Source organism: Geotrypetes seraphini, chromosome 11 (assembly GCF_902459505.1).
Source record: "Geotrypetes seraphini chromosome 11, aGeoSer1.1, whole genome shotgun sequence".
Taxonomy (NCBI): Eukaryota; Metazoa; Chordata; class Amphibia; order Gymnophiona; family Dermophiidae; genus Geotrypetes; species Geotrypetes seraphini.
This window is the reverse complement of record NC_047094.1, coordinates 134,701,000-134,719,492: the sequence shown is the minus strand read 5'-3', so window position 1 is coordinate 134,719,492 and position 18,493 is coordinate 134,701,000. Positions and strand designations below refer to the sequence as shown.

General features: G+C 40.9%; 1 protein-coding gene across 1 annotated transcript in view; it reads right to left on the bottom strand.

Annotated features, from left to right (window-relative positions):
* Window positions 1-18,493, bottom strand: part of DHX35 (DEAH-box helicase 35) — a 57,674-nt gene extending 39,181 nt beyond the window's left edge. Inside the window, exons 1-5 of the mRNA XM_033914161.1 lie at window positions 18,361-18,493; window positions 14,623-14,756; window positions 8,144-8,236; window positions 5,654-5,731; window positions 1,621-1,725 (exon numbers count right to left, since the gene is read on the bottom strand). Coding sequence (XP_033770052.1) covers window positions 1,621-1,725; window positions 5,654-5,731; window positions 8,144-8,236; window positions 14,623-14,756; window positions 18,361-18,400 — 450 coding nt within the window. The 5' untranslated portion in view covers window positions 18,401-18,493. The remainder of the gene's footprint in view (window positions 1-1,620; window positions 1,726-5,653; window positions 5,732-8,143; window positions 8,237-14,622; window positions 14,757-18,360) is intronic.

Genomic DNA, 18,493 nt, shown 5'->3' with positions numbered 1-18,493 from the left:
CTGAAACCTTTCACACTACTATTACTACTACTATGAATTATTTCTATAGCGCTACCAGACGTACGCAGCGCTGTAGAGTCACAAAGATGACAGTCCCTGCTTGAAAGAGCTTACAATCTAAATCAGGGGTGCCCACACTTTTTGGGCTTGCGAGCTACTTTTAAAATGACCAAGTCAAAATGATCTACCAACAATAAAATTTTTAAAAAACACAAAGCACACTGTACGCATAGAAAATGTTAATTATCATTCCTATTCCAGGGTTTTTCAAAGAGGTCAAAGCAGATGACTCTATGCACTATCACCTCAGTAACAACCATACAAAAATAGATAAATATACCCCCCTCCCTTTTTACTAAACCATGATAGCAGTTTTTAGCGCAGGGAGCTGCGCTGAATGCCCAGCGCTGCTCTCGATGCTCATAGGCTCCCTGCGCTAAAAACTCTATTGCAGTTTAGTAAAAGGGGACCTTAGTGTAAAATATAGACAGCAGATATAAATTCAGACACATTTTGATCACTAAATTTAAAATAAAATCATTTTTCCTACCTTGTCTGGTGATTTCATGAGTCTCTGGTTGCACTTTCTTCTTTCTCTCTTCATGCCCCCTTTCTTTTTTTCTGTTTCTCTTTTTACTTTCTGTCTCCCTGCCTGCCCTTTTTCTTTCTTTCTCCCTGCCTCCCCCAAGCCACTGCCACTCCATCCGGGACCAGGATCCAAACTGCCATCGGGGACCAAGCCCCAAACCGCCACCAATAACAGGCACGAAAGCCGCCGCCGCCCCAAGCTCTCCCTGCTTCAGCCGACCAGCATCGCGATCGACCTATTGGGGGAAATGCTGCCGGGTCCTGCCTTCGCGGAAACAGAAAGTAGGCAGGACCCAGCAGCAAGAAGAGGAAATGCTTCATTAACCTGTCTCCCGCCTTAGCCCGTAGCGAATGCTTGCTTCAGGGCTCTCAACATGTGCGTGCTGGCTTCCCTTCTCCCCCCCCCCCCCCCCCCCCGACATAGGCTTCGGAGGGAAGAGAAGAGAAGCCGGCACGCACACGTTAGAGCCCGGAGCATAAGTTCGCTACGGGCTGAAATCTCCAAGCCGTTTTTTTTTAAAATTTTCAGCAGTGGCGGCAGCAGCAGATGACAGCTGGGCCCTAGGGAGAATACAGATGAAGGCTGATCGGCCCGGTAGATCAGGACGGCAACATGAGTCTAGCGATCGACTCATGTTGCCTTCCTGAGCTACTGGTCGATCGCGATCGACGTATTGGGCACTCCTGATCTAAACAGACGAGACAGAAAAGCAGGATGTCATGGATACAGTTAAGGGGATGTGTGGCACACTGTTTAATACAAATGTACCATTTTCTGGGAGGAAAACCCAGTGAGAATGCCCTGCATAAACTGTGGCTGTCAGAGGAGCTCAAATTCCTAAAACTTTGCCAATGTCACAAGATGGCATACTTAACTCATACAAAAATATCTCTAAAAGCGTTTATTAACATATTAAAGACTTCTTGCATTTCTACCAAGTGTTAAGGCACCTTTCTAAAAATAAGCAAAATTAGCACTGCATTCATTTAATACAAATCTAACAGAACTTGCATCCTGTCTGAGCGTATCACCTTAATTCTCGTTGCTTGTGAGTCTGTACAGTCATCGAACCGAATGCAATACCCGACCTCATGGCCCAGCACAGCACCTCGCTCTTCAGCCACTCGTCCTGCAACCTAAAGAAAAAAGAAAGATTGTAATACCCCTTGAGGGAGAAAGAGAGAGGGAGGATGGCAGTCACAAGGCTATCAAAGCTTCATGAACAGAAGATCTAAATTCTACTTGAAAAACAAAGCTAAAATATTTACTCAGTATTAGTCAATCCTGATAATAATAAACTGAACAGCTTGCTAGACTAACTTTTGAAATGGACAACAAAGTGCTTTACAATCAAACATCTTTAAAATGAGGAAACAAAGATGAAGTAAGGAGACTACAGCCCCCATGCAACATACAAATTTACCTACATGGCCCAGCCTCTAAATGCTTGCCCCCCTTCCCGAAAAAAAGAAGATTTTATCCAACAAATTTGTGTTGAGAAGGTTCAGTTCTAAGTTGATGTGGAAAGGCACAATGTGCAATGAAGGAGCAAAACATGCACATGTCAAATGACAAGCTGCCTCAAGGAACATTCCAGAAGGAGAGAGAACTAAAAGGAAAACAGCTAAGATGAACATAAAGCTTGGGACAAAAAAAAAAAAGAAGAAAGAAATCAATCAGCTAATAATTAGGTTGATTTGCACAAAGTGCCAATAGGTGATAAAGAGGGTTGTGATTTTATGTTTCAATAATTTTTATTGTGTACCAAAAGACCATAGTGTACAAACACTATACAACACCAAGGAGTAGGAAATGCCTCTCTCACGTACCCAGCCAGACACTGATATATTGGATAACCCTGAGGTTGTGGGTTCAAATCTCATACTGCTCATTGTGACCCTGGGCAAGTCATTTAATTCTCCATTGCCCCAGATTCATTAGATAGATTGTGAGCCCACCGGGACAGACAAGGAAAAATGCATAAGTACCTGATTGTAAACCGTTTAGATAATAGCTTTGAAAGGCAGAATATAAATACAATATTTATTTTATTACTGCTGTTATTTGGAATGTAGCCTCTCTACTTCTGCTCTGGCTGTGATTATAGCTACTGGTTCAGCCCCATTCTTTTCAACTCATTGATCACTTCTTCCTTTAAGTACACCAAACGATCTGGCCTCTGTCACTTTAATGCACAGAGTGACTCAGTGCTAGACAAATATTTATAACCACTCAGTTAGTAGCTGCTCAGCTGTTGCTGTAAGAACACAAAAACACACCTTTCATCTGCTGTTGGTAGCAACAAATTAAAAACTGAATAAAAACAGCCCTACTCCACCCACCAACTCATTACCAACAGGAGAAAAAATTATGGAAGGCAATGTTTTCTCTTCTGTCCTGCTAGAGCAGTGTCTTTCAAACTTTCTTGAGTCAGGGCATACTAAAAGTAGTGGCCATTGCTTAAGACATCCAGAAGTGTGCGGATGTCGCCGTGATGACATCGCGCATTTGCGTGACATCATCACGTTGACGTCCATGCATGTGCAGAGGGCATCCAGATGGGCCCTGAGACGCCAGTAGGGGTGCCAGCAGGAAAGATGGCTGGAGAGAAGGAGAGGCACTGGCGCCAGCTGATTGCCTACAGCAGTGTTTCTCAACGACTTCAAGCTAAGTACCCCCTAAGTCTAACAAATATCAACTGAGTACCCCAACCACAAACCTCCCTAGGCCCACCCAAGCTCTGCTCCAGATCCCATCTCCTTTACTAAATGTAATGCAATTTTTTCCATTCATTTTTCATAAGCACACAATACACACAGCAGATATAAATTCTCAAAACTGACACATTTCAATCACTATATTGAAAATAAAATCATTTTACCTACCGGCGATCCTCTGCAGGCTGCTGTAATTAGCTTTAAAGGTGAGACCGGGAAGCCAGGGGGAAGTCGGAGGACGCTAGAGAGAAGGGGGAAACATGCAGGCCTTCGGCGAATCGGGCAGCGCTGGCGCTGTACCGCATAGGGAAGTCAGCTGGCAGGCGCCTCTCTTCCTCCTCAGTGTGCCGCGGCACACTTGGAATCTCAGGAGGCACACAGTTTGAGATACACTGTGCTAGAGTGATTTACTTCCTAATACAGTAAGAGTGGCAGCCAAGCAGAGCTCAAGCTAAAACAACATTAGTTTATGCGAGTTTATTTAAATGTACTCATCGGGTAAATGTTCACAGCGGCGTAGTAAGAGTGAGCAGCGCTCCTCACCCACCCCCTTCCCTTTCCCTGTGCCTTTTTAACTTCTCCGGCGTGAGCACATGCCGTTGGTGTCGGCTTGCCCTTTGATGTGACTTCCTAGGCGCGGGTCCCTGACATGAGCAGCAACCTCATGTCGGGGAAGTAAAAAAATGTACAGGGGAAGGCAAGGGGCGCACAGCAAGGAGAGGAGTGGGGGAGGGAGGCGAGTGTAGGAGCATGCCGCGCCCTTAGGAAGACGGCTCTCCCCCTTTACTATGCCATTGCATGTTCATTTGATGTTCACATTGCTATTGTATCTATGTAACCGTGATCCATTGAACATAAGAATAGCCTTACTGGGCCAGACCAATGGTCCATCAAGCCCAGTAGCCCACGTCCAAGTCCCTAGAACCTGGCCGAAAACCAAAGAGTAGCAACATTCCATGCTACCAATCCAGGGCAAGCTATAGCTTCCCCCGTGTCTTTCTCAATAACAGACTATGGACTTTTCCTCCAGGAATTTGTCCAAACCTTTCTTAAAACCAGCTACGCTATCCACACTTTTCGGATGGACAAAATATAAACAATAAAATGATACATTTTCTTTTATTTAATGTTTGTTAGAACAGAAGATTACTTCTAGGTCTCACCACTAAAAGACAAATACAATATACAGACTTATCTAGTTAGCAGGTACAGTTAACTGGACACCTAAGTGCCAGCCAGCAGAATATTTGTTGGCGCTAATTGAATAGTGAACAACACTGAGTGCCCCACAATGGACTAAGTCCTCAAAGTTGTAAAACAAACAGATTCAACAGGACTTTTTATAAATAATTGTAGTCAAGCATTACCCCCATTAATGTCTCCTTAGCTCTCAGACGCCTGCTCTGATTATAAATCAAAACAAGCAGGGAGATGGTATCTTTCATCGAGCTGAGAATTAGATTGGGGATATTTTAAAGTGCTTAATGCTCTGTGCATGAAAAACTCTTAAAGTGCTTAGTATATAATATTAGTGTAAAGCTAGAAGTCCAGCACTTATCTTTTTGATTTAATCTTTTGCCGGTACTCCTGCTGGATGGACGTAGCTATGTTTAGCATATATATATCTTGACATGTTATCTGAATATATACATTCACTGAACTCCATAAGGATCAAGCTAAGGATCAAACTAAGTAAGGATCAAGAAAAGCACTTAGTAGTAAATTTGAGAGAAACAGATAATATGAAACATAGAAGGACTGTTCATTCCTGTCATGGAATATACAAATTAGCTCATTTCAAGGACCTTCCCTGATATTTAACAGAAGTACTAACAAGCAAGAGAATTGCAGAACATTTTTTTAATCACTGATTTCTTGGTTATCCATCTGCCTAACCAGACTCCAATATTTAAAGTGGCCACAAGGTGGCAATATCATTGCTTATAATAGCTTATTGCCACCTGGTGACCACTGATAGTATTGCCATTTCAAAAGTGATTTTCCCAAAACTTGGCTAGACCAACCAATAAGCTTTCTAGAAAACCATTATTCTAAGTTTAGGATTGGTAGATCTGTATAAATGTGTATGCGGTAAATTAAATAGTTTGGAAAATATGTACCTAGAATAAAGTGTTTTTCACAAGTTTTGGTAAAATTTCAAGTTTTCTACATGTTATTCCAGTTTCTAGCTCATAAACACATCTACCTATTAGAATATTTGGTTGCTATAGGATGAATTGTTCACAAAATAACCTCCACACAGACAGTCAAGGCAAAAACATAAGTATTTTTTTAAACCACCAAAAGAGCATATCAAAGAGAAACTAGGAATAAAAAAAAAACCTACTGATACTGCAGCAACTCTTCGAGGCTGTGTCACACCCACCACTTTCCCTTCTGCAGTCCAGCCAGCTTCGGACAGATACTGAAAAGCAAGCCCCAAGAAATGGACCAGGTTACTACAATAATTGTCCTGTTAGGTTAATTAAAATCTAAACAATACCTTCTTTTGATTACTGCTTTCAGCAATAACTCTTCTAGAAAAAAAAATGTAATCCTGTAAAACAATGAATTCATTGCTAGTGGAAGATGCCACACTGACCGCACAGGAAAATGAAATTGGTTATGTAAACAACAGTCACACATCAGTGCAAATTCCTTACATTTGCTAATAGGCTTCAAAACACTTCCTGCTCTGCAAACCTGCCTAGAATAGTTTACTAAGAACCATCCAATCATACCACAATAGGGTCATAATATGAGATGGCTCTCTGTTTCCTAGATGTAAACTGCTTTGACTGTTCCCTCAGAAAGACAGTATATCAAGTTCATGACCCTTGATTCTTTTTACAATGGAGATTCCAGGCTGTTAACTGGAATAGCAGCCTATCGGAATTTCAGAGATTAAAATAGGGTTCACCTCAAGGTTTGCTGTTGTTCCCAACTTTAAATATGTTTTTGGGCACTTTTGGTGTTTCTCATTTGAACAAAATGCTTAGTTGGTTCAAAGAAATTTTGAGTCCCATCAAATTTTATACCATTATTATTCTCAAATACTATGCATCTGTGCAGTATACTAGAGAATGGCACAGAGACAAATTTGTCCCCGTCCCCAAAGGAACTCAATTTCCCTGTCCCTGTGAGTTTTGTCGCTCTTCCTGCCACATTCCTATAAGCTTTGCCTTAACCGTACAAGCCTCAAACACATATGATTTAAGTGTTTGAGGCTTGTGCAGATGAGGCCGGAGCTTAGGCATTGGTGGAATGAGGCATTATGACATCACAATCTGAGCTCTAGAATGTTGCTACTTAGGATTTTAAAGGGTTTGAGGCTTGTGCAGATGAGGACAAAGCTTCCAGAAACGGGGCAAAGACAGAAAAATAACTCACCAGGACGTGATGGAAAAATGAGTTCCCACAGGGACGGGGAAAAATTTGTCCCCGTGTCATTCTCTACAGTATACTGAGCAAGCAAAGAATACATTTTATTTACATGCAAATAGTTACATTTTATTTCCAATATTTATGCCACATGTTCTGCTCAGTGATGTGTCGTGTACCCATAGTCTGTTTAAAGATTAAATGTATCAGAAATAAAATGTTTAACCTGAAGGAGTCTAACTTCCAGAATGTACATACATGTGTGTGTGATGCACACTTTAATATGTCCCAAAATTCTGTTCTGGACAGGCCAACCATCAGCAAAACCTATTAGGAACACAGAAAGCTCTTTCATAAGTCTTTATTTCCTTTCAAAATGTAAACTAAAAGGAATTCAAGGTGCTTCATAGTTTAAAACTATTAAATGAGCCCAATTTGCTCTTCTACTGGTCCACACAAATACGGGAGGATGCAGATGAAAACATCATTTTGGTTCGAAGGGCCAAACAAACCTACCTCCCCTCTACTCCCAAGCACTCTAGCTGTTGATGATTTATTAAGCAAAATATTGGTCAGCCCATACCCCAGTGGCCCATCTGATTCCAAACCCTTCGGCTCTAAAGATACTGTATAAGCAGACAAATGGTACACAATATATGGGAAGAGTGTGGCACAGTGGTTAAAGGATCCGCCCCAGCACCCTAAGGTTGTAGGTTCAAACCCACACTGCTCCTTGTGACCCAGGGCAAGTCACTTAATCCCCTCATTGCCCTAGATATATTAGACAAATTGTGAGCCTGCTGGGACAGAGAGGGGAAAATGCTTTGAGTACCTGAATAAATTCATGTAAACTGCTTTGAGCTCCTCTGGGAGAACAGTATAGAAAACTGAATAAATAGTGTGAAAAGTTTCTATCTCTGGTATCAGAGCTGGTATTGTGATGTCATAATACTTCATTCCACCAATAAGAGTCAACCTCATCAGTGATGTTACAATGGCTTAATTGTCATATACTCGGCTCACCTTTTGCTACATTTTGATTTCTAGAGTGGTGCAGTGGGTAAAGCTACAGCCTCAGCACCTTGAGGTTGTGGGTTCAAACTCATACTGCTCTTTGTAACCCTGGGCAAGTCACCTAATCTCCCCCAATGTCTCAGGTATATTAGATAGATTGTGATCCCACCAGGCAGAGAATAATGTTTGAGTACCTGAATAAATTCATGTAAACCGTTTTGAATTCCCTTGGGAGAACGATATAAAAAAATTGAATAAATAAAATAAATAAATAAATAACACTTTATAAATATAGGTTAGTGCACTTTTTTTTTTTAACCACAAAAATAACTTTGTATAAAGTGAACTGCTGTCCTATTACTATTACATTAGACTTTGTAAGAGAGAGGAAGGTCCAAAATGTCTTCTTAATATTAGATCACCAAATTATAGACAGACTCACTTGTGGAATCTGGGTGCTCTTCCCACATCCTGTTTCTCCAATGATCACCACAGTCTGATAGTTCTCTACTAAGTACAGGATATGGTTTCGGAGCTGGGAGGGATAAAGACAGAAAAAGGTGGTGTTAGAAGTCATTCTGTAAAGCGTGAGCTCTTTGTTTACTTATTTGGGTTGCATTTTTGCCTATGGATAGTATTTAGGTCATCACAATAAATGTATAGATTAATATCACATTTCTGTGCATTATTTATTAAATAAACATATAATTTGATATCCACTAAGGACAACATTAAATTCCATTTCTTCTAAAATGTAACTAAAATGTGGCCTATTTGAACTGGTAAAATGTGTTCTAATCCCAACAGGAAGTTCATTGCAAATAGATGTGAAAATATATACAAAGGATCGAGAAATATAACCCAGGGATTTTATTCTTTTAAGAGATGGAAAAGATAATTTATACATCTGAGAAGTTCTAGACTTTATAGATCATAATAAATTCAAAAAAATTGAGACTAAAGGCCCAAAAATTACATGTAAGATTTTAAGAGTTATACTCGCACGTTTAAATTGAATTCTGAAACAGACTGGAAGCCAGTGAAGAGCTTTTAAGAGGGGGGGACACATGGTCATACTTCTTACCATAAATCAATTTGGCTGTCGCGTTCTGGATTAATTGTAACCTTTCTAAATTTTTCTTACTTAAATAAGCATAAAGAGAGTTACAATAATCTAATTGAGCTAATATAATTTATTGTACCATAACAGCAAAATGTTGTTGATAAAACAAAAGACGAACTTTCCTTAACATACGAAGACTAAAGAAACATTTCTTGGAAAGATTGTTAACCTGACAGTGAAGAGAAAGTGAGGAATCCAACAAGAAGTCTAATATCTTAGAATAATCAATATTAAAGAATCTCCAGTCTTTAAGGTTATTGAGGAAGGCAAAAGGTCTATTTTAGGGCCAAACCACAATAGCTTAGTTTTTGTTGCATTAAGCTTCATCCGAACAGAGGCGGCCAACTTTGAAGCCTAGAAATGCATGATTTTATATTTGCAGACAAATCAATCAATGTTGGATCCACTTCCAATAATATAAAAATACCATCTGCATATGTAAAAATGGATTCTAAATTCATAAGCTTAAGTTTTCTTAATGTAGTCATATAGATGTTAAATAAGGTAAGAGACAAAGGAGAGCACTGATCTCCATCTCCTGCAGCACTGATCTCCATCCAAAGGATGATTTACCATCAACATGTACCTGATAAGATCATAAGGTTAAATACCGATTTTTTTCTCAAACTTCAGCACATGGAAAATTAAGACATCTCCTGCCTTCTCTCAATAAACTTTCTCTTAGAAGCAAGACAGATTACTTTAAAACTCATTCTGAGTATCAGAAAACATCCTGTTATACAGGGTAAATTTAAAAGAGGTTGTCTACATGTGGAGACCTCATAGGTGACTTCATTTTAGCCTATTTAATTTAAACACTAAGATGCCTATGGCTAGGGTTACCAGATGTCTGGATTTACCCAGGCATGTCCTCTTTTTACAGGACTGTCTGGGTGTCCAGACGGATTTTGAAAACCCAGCAGATTCTCCAGGTTTTGGAAGGCCCCAGCTCTGCAAAGCTCAGGCCACACATCTGGAGGGCCTCCGAGCAGGAACGGATGTTACGGATGCGACATGCAGTATGCGCACATGCTCAGAGGTCCTCCAGATGGGATCCCAAGCTCAGGGAAAGAGAGGAGATGAGGTTTAAATGGGGGCAGGATTGGGGGGTGGGGGCCACATTTTCTCTTTTTTTACTAGTACAAATATGGTAATCCTACCTATGGCAATCCTTTTCAAAGCAGATGAACATCTCAAAATGGCCTAAAAAGTAGTCCATTTGCACAAAACTTTTAAATAGTGATTTTCCAAATGCAGAATTTGGACATTTTACACTGCAGTTCATCTAAACAGCAAGGAGGCGAATTGTAAATGCATTTTGGGTGAGACTAGAAAGTGTAAAATTAGGATGTCTTTCAGTGATAAACGTCCCAGGATAAAAAATTAGGACAATTTTTATCTAGATCTGTTTCAGAGCACATCCAGGGTATAAATGTTGCCCTGACTAAGCAGCTGAGCACTGGAGGGATGAAGCTATAATCCCTCCTTCATCTCCCAGTAATTACTAACCCCCCTAAGAAGTGAACATACCAGTGGATACCAGGCTCTATGACATCTTCAGGTATTATGGCCAGTCATAACAGAGCAGCAAACAAGTGTAAAAAGTAGCCTAATGGTCAGTGTAATAATAATAATAACTTTATTTTTGTATACCGCAGTACTAGAATAGTTCAGAGCGGAACTTTGAACAATGCGACCCAGGTGCAACTTCCACTTTAACTCCCATCTTTAGAGGACACTGAACGCCTTTTCCTCAAAGTCAACTTAAAGGGCTCCAGCTTAGAAATTATCCCTCCACTAATCCTAAAAATTTTTTTTTCCTGTTTTGGCCCATTCATACACCATTTTGTACTAAAAAGCATTAGTACAGGCTTTGTTCCATCATCTTGGAAATCTGCAGCAATTTTTCCTATACTAAAAGACCGAAAGATAAGCCCAGAGGAAGCCACAAATTATCGCCCCATCACAAATATCCCTTTCTTGGCAAAACTAACGGAACGAGTAGTTTTTGACCAATTATCTGACTTTGTTGAAGCAACCAATGTGTTGCATCCCAATCAGACAGGGTTTCGGAAAAATCACAATACAGAATATTCGCTGATCGGGCTAACCACAAACATAATTTATCATCTGGACCATCACAATTCTGTTATCCTCTTCTCCTTAGATTTATCAGCCGCATTTGACACCATCGATCACATCTTACTCTTAAATAGGCTAAAATCTATCGGTGTTTGCGACCAAGTTTTACAATGGTTTACTTCTTTCTTGTCAAATCGAAAATATACCGTACACTTTAACAATACTACTTCCAAGTCTTTTTCTCTGAATTATGGTATCCCTCAGGGTTCTATACTGTCCCCATTACTGTTCAACATTTTTCTATCACCCCTACTGAGTCTATGTCAATCCATAGGTTTCACAATTTACACGTACGCAGACGATATTCAACTGTCTCATCCTTTAAACCCAGAAAATTTAGAAGAAATATACCAGATTAATCAAAAATTAGAAATAATCAAAAATTGGCTGAAATCTAATAGATTATCATTAAAAATTAAAAAAACAAAAGCCATGCTCTTTTCACACAAACAAGGAACAAAGTTGTGCTCTCCCTTCAACATCAATAACACTCCTATCAATACAGTTTCATCATTAAAATTACTATGAGTCACCATTGATGAAAATTTCTCTTATCATGAGCACATAAGTAGCATAGTTAAATCTTGCTTTTATCGCTTACATCAAATCCGTTCTATTTCCAAGTTCTTGGAACCAAAATCCCTTAACATACTTATACATTCACTTATTATCTCTAAGCTAGACTATTGTAACTCATTACTACTAAACATTACTCAAAAAGAAAAGAAACGTCTACAGATAATTCAAAATCTTGCCTTTAAAACTTATTCACAATGGGAAAAAATATGACCACGTAACCCCCTTTCTGGTTGCCTCACATTGGCTTCCCATTAACCATCACATCACCTTTAAAATTCTACTTTTAGTATTTAAAACTTTATCCACAAACGAACCGCAATTTATAAACAGGATACTTATTCCATACAACTCTTCTCGCTCCCTTCGCTCATCAACCCAAGGTCTTTTGGTAGTCCCTTCTTTAAAAGTGATCGGCACCAGATGACATGATATATTTTCAGTAGGAGCCCCCCAAACCTGGAATTCTCTCCCCCAATATATAAGAGACGAAAAAGACATTAGTCGTTTTAAAATTAATTAAAAAACCTTCCTGTTTAAAGATGCTTTTACCTCCTATATGGAATAATCACAGTGCAGCAGTCCTTTATCAAAAATAGAATAATAATAAAAAAAATATATATATATATAAAAAAAAAAATACCCCTCCTAATGTTTTTCTCCTTTTTTGTTTCCCTTTTCTTAAAATGATTAATATTGTAACCTTATCCCCTCATCCCTTTCCATCCAGTCAAGTCTGTTGGTCTGTAGGTCTAACCCCTTTTTTGATTTGTTATTATCATTCTTTTGTATTTTAACGTATGTATAAATTTGGATTTTAATGTAATTCGCTTAGTATTTTATGTATAAGCGATTCATCAAATTTCGAATAAACTTGAAACTTTTATTTATATAAAAATATGTGAGTCCTCTTGGCACATAGAAATAGCCACTACAGTAGACTCTCAGTTAATCAGTTAACCAGCACCTATGGGGATTGATAGATGCTGGATAAATGTAGTTCTGGAGTACTACATCAAGTCTGGTCTCCTTATCTCAAGAAAGATATAGCGGCACTAGAAAAGGTTCAAAGAAGAGCGACCAAGATGATAAAGGGGATGAAACTCCTTTCATAAGAGGAAAGACTAAAAAGGTTAGGGCACTTTAGCTTGGAAAAGAGACAGCTGAGGGGAAATATGATTGAAGTTCAGAAAATCCTGGGGTACAAGTGGATCGATTTTTCACTCCTTCAAAAATTACAGACTAGGGGACACTCGATGAAGTTACAGGGAAATACTTTTAAAATCAAAAGAAGGAAATATTGTTTCACTCAGAGAATAGTTAAGCTCTAGAACACATTGCCAGAGGTTGTGGTAAGAGCAGATGGCGTAGCTGGTTTTAAGAAATGTTTGGACATGTTTGGAGGAAAAGTCCAGAGTCTGTTATTGAGAGAGACGTGGGGGAAGCCACTGCTTGCCCTGGATCGGTAGCATGGAATGTTGCTACTCCTTGGGTTTTGGCCAGGTACTAGTGACCTGGATAGGCCACCATGAGAACAGGCTACGGGCTTGATGGACCATTGGTCTGACCCATTAAGGATATTTTTATATTCTTATCTTTATAAAATACTGGGGGTAAACCAGCAAAAATTGTACCCAGATTGAAGCTATAGAATATTTACAATTACACAGGAGCAGGAATAAATGTTTCAGTTTCAAGTTTATTAGGTTTTTACAATCAGGTTATCTAAGCGGTTTTTACAATCAGGTACTCATGCATTTTCCCTATCTGTCCCGGTGGGCTCACAATTTATCTAACGTATCTAAAGTAAGAAAACCAGCAAAGGCGCCCTGAGGTGCTCAATTTCTTTACTGTATCAATTAAGACACGACACGTACGAGTTTTGGTCACAATAGCCTGCTTCAGGAGTCTGAGTCTTGAACTTATAAAAGAAATTAAATGATGTCACTTATATTAACTACTTCAATGGCGTTCTCACATTTGTTTTACTCACCAAAACATGTAAGCTCAGTTCTATAACTGTACATGTAAATGCAGAGTTAACTGGGACTTACACTACGAGGTGCTATTTGGTATGAACATGCTTAAGTGTTACAGTGTCTCAAACCATATTTGGCCCTCTGGGAGGTTTTTATGCCGATGAGGTACTCCACCTGAACACCTTAAGCCACAGCTGTGGCGGTGGGAGGGCTTTGTCTGAGGCTTTTCCTCCCGGTAGAACCCCTTCTGACTCATGTTTTAGTTTCTCATACCTTCTACACGACCTTTGTGAATGTGTTTATTGTAAATTATTACTGTGAAGTTCACTATTTCAGAGTTATTGATTCAAACCAAGAGGCATACAGTAGGAAAAAGGAGGTATTGATGTCCCTGTATAAGACTCTGGTGAGACCTCATTTAGAATACTATGTACAATTTTGGAGACTCCACCTTCAAAAAGATATAGACAGGTCCAGAGGAAGGAAACTAAAATGGTCAGTAATCTATGTCATAAGGCGTATGGGGACAGACTCAAAGATCTCAATATGTATACTTTGGAGGAAAGGTGGGAGAGGGGAGAAATGATAAGAGATGCTTAAATACCTATGTGGCATAAATACACATGAGACGAGTCTCTTTTAATTGAAAGAAAAGTTTATCCTATGCCCTCTCATTCTGGAGTTAAGAAGCGATGATAGGCTCAGGTGTAATCTAAGGAAATACTTTTTTTTTACAGAAAGGGTGATAGATGCATGGAATAGTCTCCCGGTGGAGACAAAGACTGTGGCAAGAAAGCATGGGACAGGCACGTGGGATCTCTTAGAAAGAGGAGACAGTGGATGCTTTAGATGGGCAAACTGGATAAGCCATTTGTTATTTATCTGCCATCATGTTTCTCTGTTTCTAAGTATTTGCAAGTTTCTTGCATTGTTCAGTATTTATCTTTTGTCTCTCCCTTTTCCCTTTTAATTCTTTTATGTAAACCATTTAGAGTCTTTGACTTAGGCAGTATATTAAAATAAATGAACATGCTATAAATACTCTAGCTTAAATGTAAACAATTGGTTTAACTTTGTTATTTTAGGGCATGTCTGGAATACCTTAAACACTGGGAGCTTTTGTCGCTGTTGTTCTATAGAAAAGGCTGCATGAGGATTATAGATGATAGAAGTTCCACTGGCTTCAGCTGCACTTTGCCGCTCTTCTGAGATATTAATACCTGGGCCCTCAGTGCCTGCATGACATAATGTTAGTTAAAATAGTCTATCATTAGTCAAATACATATGTATATATGGTACAGGCAACACCTATTACCTCCTTGAATTACAATCAGTCTGCAACGTATTATACTAACCAAATAAAGTAACAATAATGCATTATCTCCCAAATTCTATATTGTTCCCAAAGTTACACATACAACTGATCAACAAGCCATTAATTAGCAACAATTTGGTACGAAGAACCATTATTGCAGTTAATTGGCTTTGATCAGAAGTTTCATATGTATCCAACTACACATTATTCTATACGTATCAGCATCCAATTTTCAAGCGTGTATCTGAAAAGGGGGCATATCAGGAGCATTCTAAAAAGTTACACATGGAATTGCCATCTCTGCAGGGCCCATCTACCCGAGACAGTAGCTGCATAGAGGCGGCTTCCAGGGCAGGCCAGTGGCAACAGGCTTACCTCGTTGATGCAGCCGGGACTGAGGAGGAGATAGGTAGGAGAATCAGGAGCTAGAGAGGTTATGAGGGGAGGCAGCGTTGGAGGAGGAGAGGGGGGGAGGCTGGAGAAGCATTATGTATGTTTGTTGGAATCTGCCTAGAAATGTTGAAGTAGCAGAATTTATATTTTTTAAATAAATAAATTATGTAAAGGAGATAGTGCTGGAGAAAAGAGCATGGAGTAGGGAGTGCTGGATAGGGGGGAGAGACAGAAACAGCAGGAGGGGATGTGAAGGGCATGGGGGGGATAGGAAGGGGACTGAGAGAAAGAGAAACATCCATGGGGGAGGGAGGTTGGATAGGGTTACCAGACGTCTGGGAAAACCCAGACATGTCCTCTTTTTAGAGGACTGTCCAGGCTCCTGGATGGACTTTCCAAAACCCAGCATTTGTCTGGAGGGCCTCTGAGCATGCGCGAATGATGTCACACATCTGCGCATGCTCCAGGCCCTCCAGATGCGGCCAGAACTGCTTGCAAAGAGAGGAGGCTTTCTGGGGGCTGGTCGGAGGGGGGGGGGGCAGAACAGAGTGGGCCTAGAGGCGGAACTGAGTGGGGCTGGGGCAGAACGGGGCGGGGTCATGTGTCCGGGATTTTCATTTTTTAAACATGACAGGGTTACTATATGGCTCCAGAAAAAGGAGGATGGCTTTGTCCTCCTTACTTCCATTGCTTTCAGTGAAAGTAAAACCCGGATGTCTCAATCCAGCCTCTTTTTTCTGGAGCCATCTGGTAACCCTAGGGTTGGGGGAAGGAAGAAAGAACCACTAAAAGCAGGAGTGTCAAAGTCCCTCCTCAACAGCCTTACCACAATAGAAATGGACTTAGACCAGATTTACCACCAGATCGACAAACTCAAAAGTGACAAATCTCCTGGACCGGACGGAATTCATCCGAGAGTCTTGAAAGAGCTAAAAGTGGAAATAGGAGAACTATTGCAAAAACTTGTCAACCTGTCAATTAAAACAGGAAAGATACTGGACGACTGGAAGATAGCGAACGTCACGCCGATATTTTAAAAAGGATCAAGAGGAGTACCGGGCAACTATAGACCTGCGAGTCTCATGTTGGTCCCTGGGAAGATGGTTGAGGCGCTGATCAAGGATAGCATAACCCGGCACTTAGAAACACACAGCCTGATGAGAGCCAGCCAACATGGATTCAGGAAGGGGAAGTCATGTTTGACGAACCTACTTCAATTCTTTGAGACAGTGAACAGACAAATTGATAATGGAGAACCGGTGGATATTGTATACTTGGATTTTCAGAAAGTGTTCGACAAGGTTCCACATGTAAGACTCCTTAGGAAACTGCAAGGCCATGGAATAGAAGGAGACATACTAAGATGGATAGGCAAATGGCTGGAGAACAGAAGGCAGAGAATGGGCATAAATGGGAAATTCTCAGACTGGGAGACTGTGACTAGCGGTGTGCCCCAGGGCTCGGTACTTGGGCCCATCTTATTTAATATCTTCATAAATGACCTGGAGGATGGAACATCTAGTGAGATAATCAAGTTCGCAGATGACACAAAGCTATGCCGGGCAATCAAATCACAGAAGGACAGTGAGGAACTCCAAAGTGACTTGGGCCGATTGGAGAATTGGGCAGATAAATGGCAGATGAAGTTTAATGTGGAAAAATGCAAAGTGATGCACTTAGGCAGAAAAACTAAGGAACACAAGTATAGTATGTCAGGTGCAACTCTGGGAAAAACTGAACAGGAAAGGGACCTGGGCATATTAATCGATAGGACCCTGAAGCCTTTGGCGCAATGTGCGGCGGCAGCGAAGAACGCAAATAGAATGCTAGGCATGATAAAGAAGGGAATCACGAATAGATCGGAGAAAGTAATACTACCGCTTTATAGAACGATGGTCAGACCACATTTGGAATATTGCGTCCAACATTGGTCTCCATACCTAAAAAAGAATTTAAAAATACTTGAGAGGGTGCAGAGTCGAGCAACAAAGCTAATAAAGGGCATGGAGAACTTGGAATACGAGGAACGACTTAAGAGACTGGGATTTTTCTCCCTTGAGAAGAAGAGACTGTGAGGGGATATGATCGAGACTTTCAAAATACTGAAAGGAATCGACCAAATACATTACATTAGGGACTTCTATTCCGCCTATACCTTGCAGTTCAAGGCGGATTACAAAAGAGCTAACTGGACATTTCCAGTGAAGTTACAACAGTTTGGGGTTTTGTTTTTTTTTGGTTACAAGGGAGGAGAGGTACCTGGATTAATTCCGGAAGAACTTGCAAATTGGATATTAAATTGACTGTACGTTACTGTGTGATATAACAAATAGATTACAGTTAGAGTATAAATAAGATTACGTTAGAGCAGGATAAAAAATTATTTACAATGTCCAATGTGACATGGACAAGAGGACAAAGACTGAAGCTAAGGGGGGACAAGTTCAGGACAAATATCAGGAAGTTCTGCTTCACGCAACGAGTGTGTGGACACCTGGAATGCTCTCCCAGAAGAGGTAATTGCGGAATCCACCATATTAGGGTTTAAGGGTAAGCTAGATGTACATCTCCTTATGAGTGGCATAAAATGATAGGGTAAGGGTAAACTAGATGCACATCTCCTTATGAGAAGCTTAAAGTGATATGGGGACCAAAACTATGCCAGGGGCCTCCGCGCATGAGGATAGCCGGACTTGATGGACCTAGGGTCTGTTCAGGAGATGGCACTTCTTATGTTCAATCCAGTCGGGTTGTCAGGATTTCCCCAATGAATATGAATGAGATCTCATGCATATTTATTGGGGAAATCCTGAAAAACACGACTGACTAAAAGGCCCTCGAGGAGGGACTTTAACACCACTGACTAAAAGGGTACAGAGCATAGGAAGGAAGGGGGAGGCCAAGAAAGTGGGCGGGGCTGTGGGTGGAGTGTGGGCGGGGTCATGTGTCTTTTTTGTTCTCCCTTCCCTAGTTTCATGTAGTGAAGAGAGAACGGGCGCTTCTTCCTCTCGCGTCCAAAGAGCCCCCGGCTGAGAACGGAGCCCGCAGCCTCCCCGGCCCCGCGGGAAAGAGAGCTCAACGCGACCGGGAACCCGGGGCCGGCCTCGGAACCTCGACGGCCTCCTTCGTACCTGGCTTCCAGAACTTCACCGCAGCCCAGGGCGCCGCCATGTCGGGTGAGAGGTGAAAAGAGCGGGAAGGGGCGGGGCTCGGTCTGCGCAGGCGCGGGGGCTTGAGCTGCGCCGAGGCGGTTGGTCGGAGCGG